Genomic DNA, 17,847 nt, shown 5'->3' with positions numbered 1-17,847 from the left:
TATCAATTCTCTTAATTGTTTTTCCCCCCGCAATCACAAAATGCCCAAGAGACAATAGGTGAGTGCTAGCTTACTCATTCCAAATACTATTATTGTGGTCTTTGAATGTTTTAAAACAGTTTGGACGCAATTAAAAGAAGCCGCACAAGAAATATATATTACACGCCTGAGCTGACGTATGACAGAGGAATTTATCCCAAAGCCGATTGGCGTCAGTCTAAACAATCAAATGGCCTTAGCTACCACGCAAAAACGAAGAATAGTGACTTCGAAAAGACTCTACGCGTTATAAATGGTTAAAGTAAATAAGCTAGAGAAAACAAAGCAGTCAATAAGTGACTGGTCTTGACAGCTCGTCTGCTTTAGCTGTCTGACAATGAGAACGTCACAGGAAAAAAAAGTTACCTCGTACTCTTGCCGCGTTCCTTGCTCATCCACGTCACTGGTGTTACTTTTCGAGATGAAAACTGTGTATATTTTCACGCACTTGCATCGGAAAACGCGCACGAAAGACTCGCAAATTGACGTAGAAAGAAGTTCATTGTGCGGCGTCGGGAGCAACCTGTTACCTTCGTCTGGGATGGGAAGATCCCGCCCAGCTTCTCCGGAAGGAGCGATTTGATTGGGCGGACGACGCAAAACGGAGGCGGGGACCCAAATGTGGGCTGTGCCTTCTATTGGCTAAATCTCGAAGTCAATCTTTTAACCTGATTTATATTACAGTACAGTACTCTGGCTTTTACATTAACAGGAACACTTTACTGAGTACTGTAATTTACTGCCATAGCAATAAACGTAAAATAACGATAGTCCGTTTTCAGACAGGTGCACTTCCACGAATAAAGACTGAAGAAACTGATAGTTTCGCCTTCTTAACCAGGAGATGGCGCAATAATTTATTTTGTCCACAAACAAGCTGGCACAGACGTTCTCATTCAAGTGGACTTCAAGTTTTTGTTCAAGTTTTGTAAACTTAAATATATAAATAAAAATTAATAAAAACTAAAATACAAATACTCACGCTGAGGTCTTTTAAAAATATATAGTAAACCCAGGGTGCCAAAAACAAAATAATTATAAATCCAATTTACAAACAAATATAAATTAACAAAAACATACAATTTAAAAAAACAAATCAAGAGTAATCACTATTATTTTTATGAAATTCCAAGTCAGTGTCACAGAAGATATTACGGTATGGATCCATCATGGAGTAAAATGTTTGTTGTTTTTTTTTGGGGGGGGGGGGTTGTTTGCTTGTACTGATTATGATCACTCAAAGAGAAATTTAACTTAATCTCTGATGTGCATATTTTTGGATTGCACACCACGCAGAGAACCAAACCACACACATGCAGGCATGCAAGGATAGATTTGAAATCAAATAACTGTCAATCCCTAGTTCATATTTTAGGTATCCAAGAAAATGCTCAAGGAAGGTTATCAAAAGAAATGGATATACAAAAGCAAAGCATATAAGATTCATGATGATGATAATAATAAAAGAAGAATCAAGATTATTACCTGGAAATTAATTAGTTGTGTAACAAACTCGAATTTAAACATATTATTATATTACATTATAAATAATTTAAAAGTTCCTTATTAATATTACTTTTGAGTCACGATTTTTTTTTTTACGCAGCTCTTGGACGTCATTAGATGGTGCAAGTGGCTTAATGTCAGCGACTCGTGTAGGTAGGTATGCGATGACACTGATACAGCTTTCGACAGCCTCCATCCCCGCCCATTCAAGATAGCCACATCCCCTAAAGAAGGAAAACAAGTGGACTTCGCAAAAAGTCCGCGCACAACTCCTCTCGTTACCTTAACTCATTTTCTGTGCGCTGGAGAAGCTGGTTGTAGCGTATCACGTACCGGTAATGGGCTCTTCACTTGGCTCCAGGAAAATCTTCCAGTTTTTTCGAGTGTTCGCTCTGGAAAGGCTTCTCTTCAAGCTGAGGGGATAGTTGTTACTTGGGCAGGTGAGGGCCCAAATAACCGGTCGATGACACCCAGGGCGCGAAGGGACGAGCACCCATCTGGAGGACAGGGAGCTTTGAACGCAGCGAGTACGGGTCAATATTCTTAAAATCGGATCATTTAAAACAAGAAATTGAGAACATTTGTTTTCAATACGTTGCAGCTGTTGCTGAGCCGTGCGTAAAATGCGTGCGTAAAGTTGATGCCGCTTCAAATAAGTCAAGTTCCTCAGGCGCGATTTGGCATTCGTTTGGCAATCATGGCAAAATGGTTCAAAGACTTTCCCATCAACCTGAAGAACGGCAGCGAACGAGTCCGCTCGGCATCCGAATCAGGCCCACAAGCTCGTCACAAACCTTCATTCTCCCGCGACAGCCTGAAGGGAACCCCGCGTAAAGATAATGGAGTGGCAGCTTTGCTGGCAGGGAGAAATCGGAAGAATTCGGCCACGGAGTTGGGCCGCAACCAAAACACCAGTTCTACAGGTGGAACCGTGTGGGAAACTCTGGCGCCTGGAAAAAATCGCAAGACCTCCTCCAAGGTGGAGGCGCCAGAGGAGAAGGCTCAGGCGAGGACCACTAGCCTGGCTCAGGCTTACATCAGCAGGATGATCAAAGTGGACAAGCAGGACAAGACCCCCAAAGTGAACGGGAAAAGCGAGCAGACTAAAACCGACACTGACGGTGGACGCTCTGCCATCAAAACAACAGTGAGTAACTTCATTTTGTTAAGTTTGGAACAAGAACTGATGTTTGAACAAAATGTTTCACCAATTTATAGGAAGGTTGATGGATTCAAACGAGTGTGTTTGGCGTCAATCCATTAATACAGGGGACACACCCAAAAGCAAAACATTAAAGTTTGACAAACTTCAATTTTGTTTGACTTTTAGGGCTATTATCGTTCAGTATATATCAGCAAGTCTCAAAGAGTTCCACCTAAAAGGGTATATTTTGTAATCTCACCCCAGAGGAACCAGTAGTGACAAAAAGTAATGCAAAATGTGATGATAACCTTAGAAGAGGAAAAGTATTTGGGCATAGTAAAGAGTTTGCCGGTACAGTACAATTAGAGCAATGCAACTGACAATTACAGTGGTGCCTTGAGATGCAAGTGACCCATACAAGCCGTCATTTGGCCATGTTTTTTTTATGCTTTATCTGCATGGCATGGTGGCAATAAACTCAACTCACTTCGCAACAAGCAGCAGTTGGGAAACTGGTAAACAATTCTTCAAAAAAGAGGGTTTAACCTGGTTAATGCCATTTTCAGTTCAACTTTACATACATTTAATATAAGACAAAGAGAATTACACATTAACCACATAGCTTTGCCTGAATAAAGTTTGTTTAGGCTAATGCTAATAAACAATGCAACACACCGTAGAGTGCTTGCATGTTGCAATATTATAAGTAACTATTATAAGTAATAGATATATGAATAAAAATGGTGCAGCAACACAGGCAGCCAGACAATATCACAATACTCACAGGCATATGTTCTTTATCCTCTATTATATTACAGTGGCCAACAGAGAAGCAACTCTTTATGACCTTGACCTTGGATATATAGCTGTATTACACTGTCACCCAGGTCTGCTGAACTAAAACAAAAAATGTGACAAAAACCTTAATGCATTACATTCTATTTAATGGTGCCGTTATTTTGTTTTAATAAAGTATAATGCCATATAATAGAATACTATTTTTCTTATTAAATAACACATTACATTTTTGTTGTTGTTGTTTTTGGTCATTGCATTTAATTTCATATGAGAATGGTCACGGAATTCATTAAACAGGTATCTCAGTGCACCACTGCATTATACGACAGTTATGAATGTTCGGATGTTTTCTTAAAACTTTAGCCGTAGGTTTTTATTATGGCGACAGTTTTTCACCATATACCTGATTAACACACTTTACAGTATTTTCTAGGAGACAATTTAAAATTAGAACTAGTTGATTGTGTTCGACATTGGAGCTTCCACTGTATTCCTATTCCCATGGTGAGCTCTGTATCCAATTTCTATCCTCAGCAAAAGAAAACAATGTAGTCAACCCTTCATTGTGTCACATCAAATAATACTCAGACCTCTTTGCGGCATTCTTTCCGCTTGCCCCTCTTGTCTCTTGTCAGGCAATCACAGACGCCCCAACCAACACACACAAACAAGTTAGCGCTTATCTTATCTTTCTGCATCTTGTCTTTGTGTTTCCCAGCTGATTATCCTCGAGGACTACGCGGATCCTTTTGACGCGGAGAAAACCAAAGAACAGAGGGAGGCGGAACGAGCCGGAGTGAATGACGGTTACATGGAGCCTTATGACGCCCAAGTGATCATCACAGGTAAGGCCGGATGGTCACGTCTTTCACCTCTTTTTGTTTGTAAAACCGTCATGGTGTCATCCATGGAGAGTCAACTCTATTCAAATAACTGCTCAAGCCACAAGGGGCAGCTACAAAATACACACATTTACACACACGCATGCACGTTTTTAGCATGTTGGGAGGAAGATGGAGTACCCAGCAGCCAAGATTCAAACCCCCAAACCTCAGAACTCTGAGGCAGACATGCTAACTACAAGCTCAACTGTGCGGAGCCACTAAGTCACCAAACATTTTCGGCCACCGAAGTGGCCCAAAAGTGCATTTTCGGATTTGGACCGAAATACTTCTATCACCGAAAGAGGATATTGTGATGATGCAAGAAACAAATGCAACAGGCGCAGGATTGACTGGATAAAGGGGCATGACTCGGCGTTAGCCTCATGTTGCTAGCAGCGGCTAACCCGATCTCCGCTAGCCAGGCTTAAATAGTCACACCGGCGGCAACGGGACCATGGAATGGCGGCAATGAACAAAAGAAATGATAGTAAATGAATGACAACTTTGTTCATCGTAGATGACACTGTGTCATTACAGTTGAGACACTTGTCAGAATACGACATGTGACCTGGCTGGATCTTTTTTTTATCATTTGTTTTTATTTGTTTCTATAATGCCAGTCCTTTAAAATATGTTTTCACACATAAACAGTCGCTAAAAGGTTTGGGGACTGCTGCCTTTATGAACAAAAATAACTTATATTGTGCATTGTTGTAAATATTAAATAATCATGGCAACTCATCGTATTACATTACGAATATATGGGCCAGTACCGGTTCTGACAGGGCCACCACAACTTGACTCACGGGGGGCTATTTTTGTCGACAGCGCACGTGTGCTCGGCACATCTTAATTTTCGTGCCGGGGCAAGTCTAGTTTACAGTGTTTGGGAATTCTACAGACCGTGCTGCACTCTGCTGGGTGTTTTGGCCGACCGAGGGCAACCGGCGTACCTGACAACTTGGTGATAGAAAGTAGACTAGGGTTAGGGTTCAGCTAAGGGTTAGGGTTAGAGGTTAGGGTTCTACCTGTGCCCGCTTTGCATAAAACCTGCACTGGGCCTGAAAATAGGGCCCATTGTGGTTGTGATTGTGGCCCATTGATTGAGCCACCTGAATATGTACGCAAGTCGGAACATGCTGTAGTAGAGTATCACAAACTTACATTACAGTAAATCTTTGCATGAAAAACTCTTCCAGGCCATGAATTATGGTGGTAAGTTAGCGTGCCTTCTTGTGCTGTGTGACGCCATTTTGTATTAGCAATTTGTCGGCTATTTCACCCGTTGGTCAGGATCGGTGTAAACAGAGGACCCCATTATAGGGCAAAGGGCACACCAAGGTGAAAACAATGTATGTAATCTGAGACACAAATCCAAACAAACAACATACACACTCATATAATATGCTCATATAAAATATAATATGCTGACTTCAGACAGGGTTTATAAATTAAAAGGACAAAAAAATTGAGTGGTACTTCCTATTACATTTGGTAGCTTCGAAAACAGGAAAATGCACCAAGAAGGGTGAGAAGTTGGGAGGAGTGGCAGGATTATAAATTACAGTAAAATAAAGCTTTGTGCAAGTGATACAAAATAATATACAAAAAGTCATATGGTCGGGTGCTGATTCAGAATCTTTCAGTATCTTTTAAAATATGCGGAGTATAAGAACAAAACAAGCACTTTTATTAGGTGTGCCGATGAATAACTAGCTTTTATGCATACTTGGATTCAATCCACTTGGCATTACCGTTAAAGGGTCTTTTAAAGGAAAGTTGGTGCCAAATGGGAGCTCCGGTTTGCATGCGTGCCGACTTCCATCCCCTTTGGCGGTTGCTATGGCAACAGTGTTGTGAAGGGACAATGGGCGCAGCTTCCTCTTCCAACTTCCTGTCTCCTGCCTCTGTTTCCTTTGCCCCATTCTCTTGATATAGGAAGCTGACCCCACCGCGCACATACACACACTTAACGTGTTAACAGAATGTAACAATCCCTTCAGCCCACCCCGAAGCCCCCCCCCAATCACTTCCCAGCAGTCAGGAAGTAGGCTGCTCGGCCGTCCAATCCGAGGCAGCGCTGACCTTTTCTTCCCGTGCGTCCATTGTTTGCTCTCACAATAGTGCAGACACACAGGCTACCTGTCGGCCTGCACAGATACACAAGTCACATTCCGACTTGTGACACGGCGCAGGATGCCGTAGATCTTTTTATCTCTGTCACCAGCACAAAGAGCCCCCTGGACCGTGTTTGTTCACGCAGAATCACTTCACTTTGTACGTGTTTGTTTGCATGAACAAGCCATAAATCTCTTCAGCGAAACGTTCACACGTCTGCGTGGAAGCTGAAGAGGAGTTTTAACTCTCAGCATGGCAACGTAAAGCGAGTGTACGTGCAAATGAACAAGTCTGACTGAAGAAGAACATTCAAAGTTTAGAACTGCTTTTTAGGATGACCAAATACGTTACATACTGTATTATTATTATTATTATTATTATCATCATCATTTTTATTATTGTTATTATGAAAACCTGATGTGCTAGAGAAAAAAACAAGGGCAGATTCGAAATCAGCACCAAAAAGGTGCCGAGGACTAAGTGGAGCCTCAGAGGGGATGGAGCCTTTTCTGTTGCTCGTCCTTCCCTTTCTTCCTTTGAAAGTTAGGCAAGCCCCCTCTCTGTCCATTTTTAAAACCCGTTTGAAAACACATTTCTATTCTTTGGCTTTTGATCCGACGTGAGACTGACACTTTTCTGCTGTTTTCCGGGGTCTACTGTATATAGCAATTTGAGTTTCAAGTTATTGTTTTCACTTGTTATATGATTGCTATTTTGTTATTGCAAAATATTATTGCTGTAGCTGTTATGAAATGCGCTGTATAAATAAAGTAGTATTGTATTGGCGGCTCTGATTATAACATTGAGTAAAATGCGTTGACCAGTGTAATTTATGCAGCAGGCATATTGTATTGTTACGTTTTTCATGAATGTGCTTATTTACATATTTTTTTTTTGCTGCAACATTTTGAAATGCTGTTTTGTGGTCTTTTGAAAGCATACTATTGTTCCAAGGGTGTGTTCACTGTGCATCCACTGTCGTCTTGGCGTACTCGCAATGACAGTCAGGGCCAAGTCTAAACATCGGCTGATGTTTTTGCAGAGGTTCGCCGCCGGGGTTCCAAGGACCTCCTCAAAGTGTGCGTGTTGCTTGACCGAGGCCAGGCGGCGGGGAAGGGAGAGGAGGGCAGGCCGCCGCCGCCGCCGCCCAACATCTACGACACGCCGTACGAAGGCAGACTGGAGGGCGACAGCGAGGGCGTGTGGATCCCCGTCACGCGGCCAGAGTCTGACATCCGTCCGGCCGCCGAGTATGAGCTGCCCTGGGAGTGGAGGAAGGAGGACATTGTTCGAGCCCTGTCAGGTAGGCGGACAAGCCGGTGGCAAGGCTGGGCGGGCGGTCGTGGAAGGAAGGGTGTCATAGTCTTTATTTGTACAGTCATGTAATGACTGTACTATCGTGACTATCTGTTTGCTTTACGCAGGAAGCTAAACAATCCTGTCGAATGACTCTCTGCACATGTGTTGACTTTGCTGATGGAGTTTTATTGATATTGTATCTGTGGCTTCCTGCAGCTCAGTTTGAGGCAGTGGATTGTTCTCCTGCTAAAGAGACCGGTCGTCAGCAGCAGCAGCAGCAAACTTTGAGGCAGAAAAACTGGACGCACAAAACACTGGTGTCCACCTCTTCGTCCTCCTCCTCGCCCTCCTTTCCGTCGTCGCCCATTCTCAAGCTTTCCCCGATCACAACCTCGTCGCCGTCGTTCCCCACCCTGAGACTCTCGCCCTCTTCCAGCCCCAACAAACCTCCCTCTCCTACCTCGCCGAACGCCCCGCTGGATGGGGAGACGGCCAAAGTGGACCCCAGCCTGCCACTGGACAAGCAGAGGTGAGGAGGAAGATTCATATTTATCTCCGAAAAAAAATCTATTTAGTGAAGAAATAAGATGTCAGCACACTGCAGTTTACCAACTTATACAGTCCCAACAAAAGTATAGCAACGGCAAGGTCAATTCCTTCGGTTTTGTTGTACACTGAAGACACTCGGCGGTCGGCTCGGATAGTCGGCTCCTGCAGCAAACAATCAACGACATGTGTCACTTTTTCCTCGGCCAGCGGACAATCGCTTCCGCATTACAGCAATTGGATTGAACGCGCTACTCGCGTGACAAACACGGAAGCAACCACCGGAAAACAGAGATCTTAATACGAAGAGAAGAGTAACAGAAAGTACAAATACGAAGAGAATGTACAAACAGAACACAATACAGAAAGTACAACTGGGCTACACTTAGATACACCTAAAAAATAACAAAATCGAACGTGCCGATTTGAACGTTTTTAACATCGTTTTATCCAGAAAATTCGGTTTCGGTTCAAAATCGCTTAATCGAGCAGCCCTAGGCCGAATGAACGAAGTCGGTCACTTAAATCGCAAGGCACCACTGTATGATGATAATACATCAACAAAAAAAGCCTTAAATTTCGCTAATGTAAATCCCTTCCGAGCCACTGTTCCAAGTGGATGTTCCATTACAGCGCACTAAGTAGAGGGTGTTCACTTGATTTAGGTGGGACTTGAAGTGTAAAATGCCTCTCTCCATCTCATTAAGCATGGCCTTTCTATTGAAATGGAACCGGTGGGGTACACGCTCGCAGCGTGTTAGCATTTGTTCCTCCCTTGTAGCAGCCGAATGTCATTTTGTCCCCCGCTAAGTGCCACGCTGCCTGTTTGTATATGTGGCTCTAGCCTGTAGTTGCTGTCAACGCCACATCGGTGCCTTAATAGGCCTCTGGGGACCTTTTATGCAGCCATGTATAATTTGTGCATTTCATCACTTGCCCACCTGCATGAAAGTCGTCTCCCCTTGATTCTAAGCGTCTTCTTGACACTTGACTTTTTCTCCATATGTCGGCGCGCTGCGTCTTGTCCACGTCCTCGGCAAGCTGGTACCACGGCAGCGTGAGCCGGCAGCAGGCTGAGGCTCAGCTGCAGCGCTGCAGGGAAGCCAGCTTCCTGGTGAGAGACAGCGAATCAGGAACCAGCAAGTACTCCATCGCTCTCAAGTGAGTGACTGGCTGTGTGTGGATGTGTCGTGCGGTACTGTTCACAAGTCCTTTGCCCTCATTTCTTGTTTGCGCAATACTGTAATGCTGCCCATGTACGAGCCGCTGAGAACTGTGCGTGGGCTAACTCCCATGTTGTCATTTTGAAGGGAAAGGTGGACATGAATAGAGAAAAGACATTTCTTCGTAATGAATGCTGCCCTAAATCAAGTTTGACTTCCCATTTTGACGTATAGGGGGCAGCCTGCGGTTGCACTCGGCACTTTCCCTGACGCATCAGTGCAACAACTGGTTAAACTCATTTCCAAGATAGCCACGTCCACCAAACCAGGCTTCAACTCCTGCAAAATCATCCCAGAAATTTAGATGCAGAGACTGATAGAAGACTCAAAAAGTGTTATTATTCATCTTTCATGAAACACTGATAGATTTGATGGATGTTTGGAATCAATGGGAAGACAACCACCAAGATAGAAATGGAGTTAGCCCACTTTCACCAAAACTAGAATAGCACTGATGGGCAATGGTTAAAACAAAACACAAATGCTAAAAAAATCAGTTGACAAAACACTTGGGGTAAGAGAAGATCACAAGAATGTACTGTTTTTGGAAAAAAAATGGGGAGTGTCGTATTTGTGACACCTCGAAATGTTATTCCCAGATAAGACCACCAGGAGTTGCAGTTTTTCCGCTGAGGGCCATTCGGCTAGTGTGCGGTGGGGAATTTTTTGGGTTATTTTTCCCCCCCGATTGTCCAGTCCAGTGTGCGGCAGCCCTACGCCGTCCATGTGCGAGTCAAATGAGCGGTTGCCGACTGTCTTTTGCCGAGTAAATTTATCTATAAGCACAGACCTGACCTAACCCGAAAGCTGAGCCATTATGTGTGCGTGTGTGTGTGTGCATGCGGCCCAGTGCACATTTGTTACACGCTGCTCATTCATTTGAGAGTCCACGTCATTAACCCCCTTTACACATCCACTGAACCTTCGCGACTGCGCACCATCAGTTAGCCGGGGATAGATAACAGCAAGTGATTTAAATTCCCATATCCAGGTCTGGGTTATAATTCACTACTGCGGCTGTACTCTATTTCCCTCCGAGCTGACAATATTGCCTTCTTGTCATTTATCAGGACCAGTCAGAGTTGCGTGCACATCATCGTGGCCCAAACGAAGGGCAGCAAGGGCCTGGGCTACACTCTGGATCAGAGTAGCTGCGTGTTCGCCAGCATCCCTGAGCTGGTGCACCACTACTGCACGCACAGACTTCCCTTCACCGGGGCTGAGCACATGACCCTGCAGCACGCCGTGCAAAGGTCGCATTTGTAACGCGTGTGATATGTGCACTCAAACGTGTGCTGCTGAGGAATGTCCTGTGTAACTTTTCATTTCAGGGGGTGAGCTGATAGAAATTGTTTTTTCGAAAAGGGCAGGTCAATCAGAGTAAGCAAGAGTAAATTACGCTTAGTCTTTAAAAACACATTTTTTTATGAATGAAAACCTTGTAAGTTCTTCTGTACACATCTTTTTTTTTTTTTTTAAATAAACTAAATCAGATATCTGTAAAAGATAACGGCCACATCGCAACTTAGCTGTGAGTTTTACAGTCGGCTTTACAAAGATGCTTTAACACAGAGGTGCTGACGCGATCAAGCGCAATGCCAAACAACTCGGCCGGCTTTGTTAGATCAATACAAGTGATTGGAGTATTGCCATTCGTCCATCCGCGGCTGTCAGTCAGCCTATTGATCCATCGTGAAAATGAGGCTCATTTGCCAGCCAGTCTGTTTGTCAAGAGAAAGAGCTTTAGTAGTGATTAGATGCCTTGGAAGGAAGGTAAGGCAGGCTTGGTGGAGGGGCAAGGTTACGGCGCTCATAATGTTGCGAGTCAGCAGAATTGTCAAAGAATGCTGAGATGTGCAAATAAAAGCGGGACTATGATATGAATATTAGGCATTTTGGTGATGAAAAAGCTCCTCCTGCGCCTTTCCATTAGTTTCCATGTTTAAAGTGCTCTGAGGGCCATACTAAATTTATGAAGGCATTTATTATGGTATATTATGAGTATTTGTGGATTAAATGTTTTGGGGCCTATATGAGGGTTTTTTTCAACCCCGTTTTTCATGGCGGACCAGTTTACATGCTCTCACAGGCCATCTCTGACTTCAATGACGTGTGTATGAAGTGACTGAGTATTTTATCAGCCCCCAATCGTGATGAATGCTGTATATTCTTGTTGTAAGCATGTATCCAGTAAATAAAGTTGCATTTGTGATGGCGTGTTATTAATAGACAAGACAAGCAAAGGGGGGGCGGGGGTTTCGGAGTAATGGGGGGCCACTAAGCTGTGTGTGTGTAATCAATTACAGATACACACGCGCATTTATAAAGCTAAAATGCTCTCATACGCAACATTGAATGTTGTCATATGTACTACTGAGAATCTTCACTCATACAATACTGAAACACAACCATACTAATGAAATGCTCTTATACTTACAACTGAACTTTCTTTTGCTCATACACACTACCGAAACGCTCTCATACACAAGTCTGAAACATTCACTTACACTATTGAAATGCTGTCATACACAAAAAAACTCAATAGTTGTGTGACAATGTTTCAGTAGTGCGTCTTTGTTTCACGTGTGAGCAGGAGAAATTGTTGTGTGTGAGAGTGAAGCAAATAATTTTATGTGTGAGAGTGTTTTAGTAGTATTTGTTTCATTAGTTTTTGTAAACCCCCCCAAAAAAATCTGTGGTGTGTATGAATGTTTCATTACAGTTTATGGGAGTGTCTCAGTAGTGTGTGTAAGAGCATTTTACTAATGGATGTGAGCAAAAAAAATGTAAGTGTGAGAGCATTTTAGAAGTGTGTGTGAATGAGAGTGTTTCAGTAGTGTACAATTGTGTCACTTGCATCACGAGTGTGATGTTCAATCGTGGTATGGGAGCGTTTCAGTAGAACGCATTGTTAACGTACAGGAACAAGCGAGAAAAAACGTTTGTGTGAGAGCATTTAAGTAATGTGAACAAAGTGTTTCAGCAGTGTATGTACGAACGTTTCACTGAGTAGTGAGCGAAGAGCGTTTCAGTAGTGTATCAATTGAGCCCCAAAAAATTCAGTCGTGTGTGAGAGCATTCGAGGAGTGCGCATGAGAGCATTTCACCAGCATAAATGACAGCATTTCAGGAGCGCCGATGAGAGTGTTTCAGTAATGCATATAAGTGAAAACAATTTCATTTGTGAGTGTGAGAGCGTTTCAGTAGTGTGTGAGCCTTTCAGCCGTGTGCATGAGAAGTAATAGTAATGCGTCTCCTAGTAGCCTGATAACCATAAACGTGCACACAGATAATACAAGCATGAACACATATTCGTACCATTTAAAACCATCTCTGTGTTCATGTCAACACACGAGTAAACAGGTTTGCATGATTGTCTCAGCAATGTGTGCGCATTGGCGTGTACGTGCACAAAAGAGAGAGAGAGAGAGAGGGATTACCGGGTTGCCATGGCGATTAGCGAGAGTGAGGTAGGGCCATCTCTTCAGGGAGGGGAGGAGAGAGACGGGCTGCGATGTATAAAAGCAGCTATGAATAACCGGGACTTGAGTGGCGATGCGCGTTGGCAACGGCGACGTGGCGTGCGATGTCAGAAGGCGCAGCCAGGAATTAGTCCGTTTGTGTGACTTCGCAATTGGAGTGGAGCGCCTCTAATTTGAGGTCAAAGACAAGCAAATGTATGTCAGATGTTCACCGCGCTTTGCTCTAAAGGTTCACACGCGCTCATCTCGGCCGGCGTTCTTCCGCAGCCCGCGGGCGGGTCTCGAATGTTACACAACAACAGACAGGAGCATCACCTCTCCTCCCATCTGCGTAATGCGTTGCGGTCAGCCCGCCTAATTAAAAGCCACAAAGTAGGTCACAGCAAACAAGAGGCCCCCCACGGGAGTAGGCCGTACAATTCAAGCCGTCCTCAATCCAGTGAATTTGCACAGTGTGCTCAAATTGTATTTGTCGCTAGTCTCGTCTGCATCAGTTATTGTTTCGGGTGAGCCAGGGCTGAAAATTGGGAAACAGGACTGAGGCTGAGATCGGAACCCTGAACTGTAGAACTGAGGGAGACGTGCTAATTACACTGCCGCTGTGCTTCCGCAAGGAACCGGATTTGGTCGTGTAAAGACTCTGGACTGAATGAACTTTGAAAAATCTTTCCAAAAACCAGCGCCGTGCAAAGGAAGGGGCAGATGAGGTGGGGGGGGACGGCTGCTGTATTTTGAAAGTAAGTTTTCAAATCTTTCGCCGCCTCGACCCAACCTTCAGCATGACACCTTCTTGTGACTTAAATCTTTCGCAAACTACAAACGTGCATTTCTAATAGATGTGATGTCACGATAATATTGGCATTTCAAGCATTTATTAATTTATGTAACCTTTTATCCAGACAAGGCAAATGAGACTTGGCAGCAGAGTAAAACAAAGCAAAAAAAGAAGCAAATACAAATACGTAAACAACAACCTGTACAGTGCTACATAGTTACATAATATTACATGATATTTCATTACATCATAGTCCATGGTGAATAAAAGGTTCTAAACAGGCTAAAAAACATGCAGCAATCATTTACAGTATCCCTCACTAACTTTTTAAAGTGTTCCAATCATCCAATCATTTAGCGCAGAAAATTTAAAGATGATTGGCTAAAAATAGCGGGAACAAAGTTAACAAAACTTCTGTAACAGGGCGTGCGGGTGGTGGTATGCATGGTGAGCAGAGAGCAGAGATAGGGTGTAGTCTTGGCAATGAGTGGTTTATAGATAAAGTGACAAGGACATCTTCATGAGTGATGGAGAGGGATATTTACATGAGCGGGAAAGGTTGCCTCTTATTTTGCCGGTCTTAAGCTGTCTTTTAGACATGCATGTATTTAAAGAGGCAAAATCAGCAAAACCTCTCAAAGGTTTGATAAATCACATTGCGTGTGCCACATATATTCGTTTGCAAATAATCCTCCCACAATTTGTAAAATGAACTGCGCAGCATTTTTGCGTAGAAGCAATACTGGTTAGTAAATCAGCTGCACATCTGTTTGCCTGCGCAATCAACTTTGCGCAAATTTTTGCATGTGCCAACCTTAAGTCAGGCCCTTAGCATAAATGCCGTCAATCAAGCCACAATGGTACATTCATGAATCCGTTCAGTATAATGGATGCCGTTTACTTTGAACAATTAGATTGATACAAAGCGTTACGGTGAGGTCGCGCGAGCACGCGGACGGAGTGACAGCGGGCGAAGAAAAAGGGACAGAGCGGAGGAATGAGAGGGGGGAGGGAGGGAGGGAGCTGGAGGGGGAGTTGGGGGAAGACAAGCACTCGTGGGGGTCCCAGCTTTTAAATAATTCAGCGAGAGACTCACAGCAGCACTCAGTGCAGAGGAGGAGCACTGTCAGGTCAGCTCATTCACCGCACAGGAGAGGGCAAGAGGGAAGGAAGTGTGGATAAAGATAGCACGAGAAGGGAAGACATTACTGCGAAAGCGTGGCCGTGCGCATTTGCATGCTTGTGTGTGCGTGTGGATGCGTGACAGCCCATATGTGCGTTGTGCGCGATGCAAGTAATAAAACAGTCAAGGTGAAACAGGTCGCTACCGATCCTGCAGATTTTCGGATTTCTTTCCATCACCACGGCAACCGCCTCCTCCCTTCCCCTCTCCCTCCTTCGCGCACTTTGTTGTCTTTTTACGCCCATCTATCACACTTTGTGCATGGATCACAGTCTGACTCACCACTGACTTGCGCTGTACCACCTGAAACTCTTCATAACGCGCACCAATTATTACCTCTGCCAAGAGCGAAAGGGCAAGTGGAAGGGGAATTAGCAGGAGGACACAACAAAACCAAAACTTTGCACAAGCTAGAATTTTGGTGCAAATTTGGGGTTTTAAACAATTTGAGGTTGATCAATATTCGAGACATTTTCATATTGGTACCGTTTATTATTATGCAAAAAAAAATAGCTACAGTCAGTAGCACCTTGGTTTTAATCTTTATACATTAGAATGCGAAAAGTGTGGTGTATCCTACTGTCTCCTAGCTAGGAAAAATGTCAGCTTGCACCAATGGTTAAATGCAGCCGAAATGAGCTCTGGTAATGTGTTGATATTGTGGAACTTAAAGTGGAAGTCATCCCAAACTTTTTTTTTTTCAAGAATATGTTCCCATGCAGCAGGTGCACTAGTTTAAACAAGGCAATATGATTAATATTGCGTTTGGGGGATATGAGTTAAGAAGCAAAATCCACCTGTCTCAGGGGGCAGCCATTTTGTTACTTCTGTCGATTGAAAATGACATCACAGTTGCTCAGGGCTCATAGGTAACAACCAAATCACAGCTCACCAGTTTTCTGGTGTTTCAACTAGTGGGTCTACATAGAACATATTCTAGAAAAAAATGTTACTCACTCAAATTACTCCATTTAACTGCAGACTGTGCACATGCGTGTTCAGCTTGCCTCGGTGAGGTGGGAGGGATTGGTTGGCTCAAACCATTTTTGAGAGAGATGTACTTTTGTTGACAAAATATTACATTTCTACCAAGTACTTAATGCCATTAAGTCTTTGGTTTCAACACTTGTAAAAAAGGACAAACGGGCAATGACATTTTAACATCTCTCAAATTTTGGGGGTGCTTGAATCTTTTTTGGGGGTGCTTCATCACCCGTAAAAATGGAAGGGGGGGGGGGGGTTCCCAAGCAAAGGATTATGTAAGCATAACTGATTCAGAGATTCGAACCCAGAGCTGTGAGGCAGATGCTGCCTACTTATATTAGGGTTACAATATTCGAAACAGGGGTCTAATGCAAGTCCTGCGAGCGCAATAAATATGTTGTGACATGGCGCGGGTGTACGTAATGTTTTGACCCGCGTGGCTGTGTATTAAACAAGTGACTTTGCGTGGGGAAGGCGTCGTTTGCCGAGCTGCGGAGAGAGGGGGGTGGGGGGGGGAGGGAACCACATCCTCCCTTTCCGCCACTCCTCCGCAGACCACCTCCATCCATCCCTCACTCCCTCCCTCCCACTCGTCGCCGGAGCACGACCCGTGGCTCGGAGCTCACCTGCGGACCCCAGCGAGACGATTTCCACGCGTCCTCTCCCCCTTGGTGGTCCTCCATCGTCGGCGCAGGAGCTCACCATGACGTCAGGGTACCAGGTAGCCGCTGAAGGGAGCTTTGGGTCGTGAGGAAGAAGAGGAGGAAGGAAGGGAGGAGGAAGAGGAGGAATCTCCGCGGTCCTCGTTGAACACCTTTCGGGCTGGGGATGGTGAGGATGAGGATGCTGAGGATGATGGAGGATGGCTGGCTGCTGATGTTGCTGCTGGCGCTGCTCGCCATTGCGGGAGGTGAGTAACTCGCGCGTGCTTTCGTACCTCTAACCATTTATGAATTCAAGCCTTCCGTCCGTGTTTGTGCGTGGAGTCAGTGTGGAATGTTTGGGAAAAGGGAAAGAGAGGAAGAGGAGTCACCATCTTTTTCCACGTAGCGCCACGCACGAATAATGTGTACTGAGTGGAAAACCCACCATAGATTATACAAACACACGCTATGGCTTTATGTTAAATGTACTGTCACTTTAAATGTGGATCCAGTGTCACAGTGCTACAAAAATATCCCAGCATTGATTTATTAATGAGGCTTTTAATACCTGGACTGAGAATGTTTTAAATACATTTTAAGAGAGTGGCAATATGTTCAGTATAGTTGACATAATTGGTGATATCTTTAAAGTATTTTATATAGTTTCAATCAAATTGTAAAATGTTTATATTTATTTAAAACGTATTTTTTAAATATATTTTCAGAAGCGTTCAAGGCACTTTTACTAATTGGTGACATATTCAACAAATATTTTGTAGCTTTTTTAAAAATACATACATATTTTGTAGCTTCTTTTAAATACATTTGCAACATGTTTGAAATAACATTTGTACTTTTTAAAAAATATATTTTCATGACTTATTTGTAATCAATTTATACGTTTGAATATATTTCACATTATATTTTGAATGTGTAATTAATACGTTTGTAAAACAGTAAACATATTTAAAATATAGTTGCCATTTTTACATCCATATATTTCAATTCATTTGTTATTTTGTTAATTATTAAAAATATTCAATCGTTTTTTAAATATTTGTAACATGTTGAACGTTTATAATATAATTATACATTTTGTTAATTTATATGTGTATACTTTATTTCTAAATATTTGTTATTTTTATATTCGTGGCACTTTAATTACAATAGAAAATGGAACTTTCTTTTGTCTGCTGCAAAGCAGTCATTTCAAATGAGAATT

General features: G+C 43.3%; 2 protein-coding genes across 13 annotated transcripts in view; one reads left to right on the top strand and one right to left on the bottom strand.

The window, feature by feature from the left end:
* Nucleotides 1-17,847, bottom strand: part of cgna (cingulin a) — a 45,112-nt gene that overhangs the window by 18,685 nt on the left and 8,580 nt on the right. For 9 of the 12 annotated variants that reach the window (XM_086038379.1, XM_086038383.1, XM_086038376.1 and 6 more), the window contains 3 exons: nt 16,919-16,942; nt 16,608-16,803; nt 9,276-9,441 (listed from right to left, as the gene is read on the bottom strand). In XM_086038379.1, coding sequence (XP_085894505.1) covers nt 9,276-9,441; nt 16,608-16,686 — 245 coding nt within the window. In that variant the 5' untranslated portion in view covers nt 16,687-16,803; nt 16,919-16,942. The other 3 variants (XM_086038386.1, XM_086038385.1, XM_086038387.1) reach the window with 3 other exon arrangements.
* The window catches only part of chrnb2 (cholinergic receptor, nicotinic, beta 2), a 28,765-nt gene continuing 27,241 nt past the window's right edge, over nt 16,324-17,847 (top strand). Inside the window, exon 1 of the mRNA XM_086038388.1 lies at nt 16,324-16,891. Coding sequence (XP_085894514.1) covers nt 16,810-16,891 — 82 coding nt within the window. The 5' untranslated portion in view covers nt 16,324-16,809. The remainder of the gene's footprint in view (nt 16,892-17,847) is intronic.

Source organism: Filicampus tigris, chromosome 8 (assembly GCF_054856515.1).
Source record: "Filicampus tigris isolate MCC_2025a chromosome 8, RoL_Ftig_1.0, whole genome shotgun sequence".
Classification (NCBI taxonomy): domain Eukaryota; kingdom Metazoa; phylum Chordata; class Actinopteri; order Syngnathiformes; family Syngnathidae; genus Filicampus; species Filicampus tigris.
This window is presented reverse-complemented; position numbering and strand designations above follow the sequence as displayed.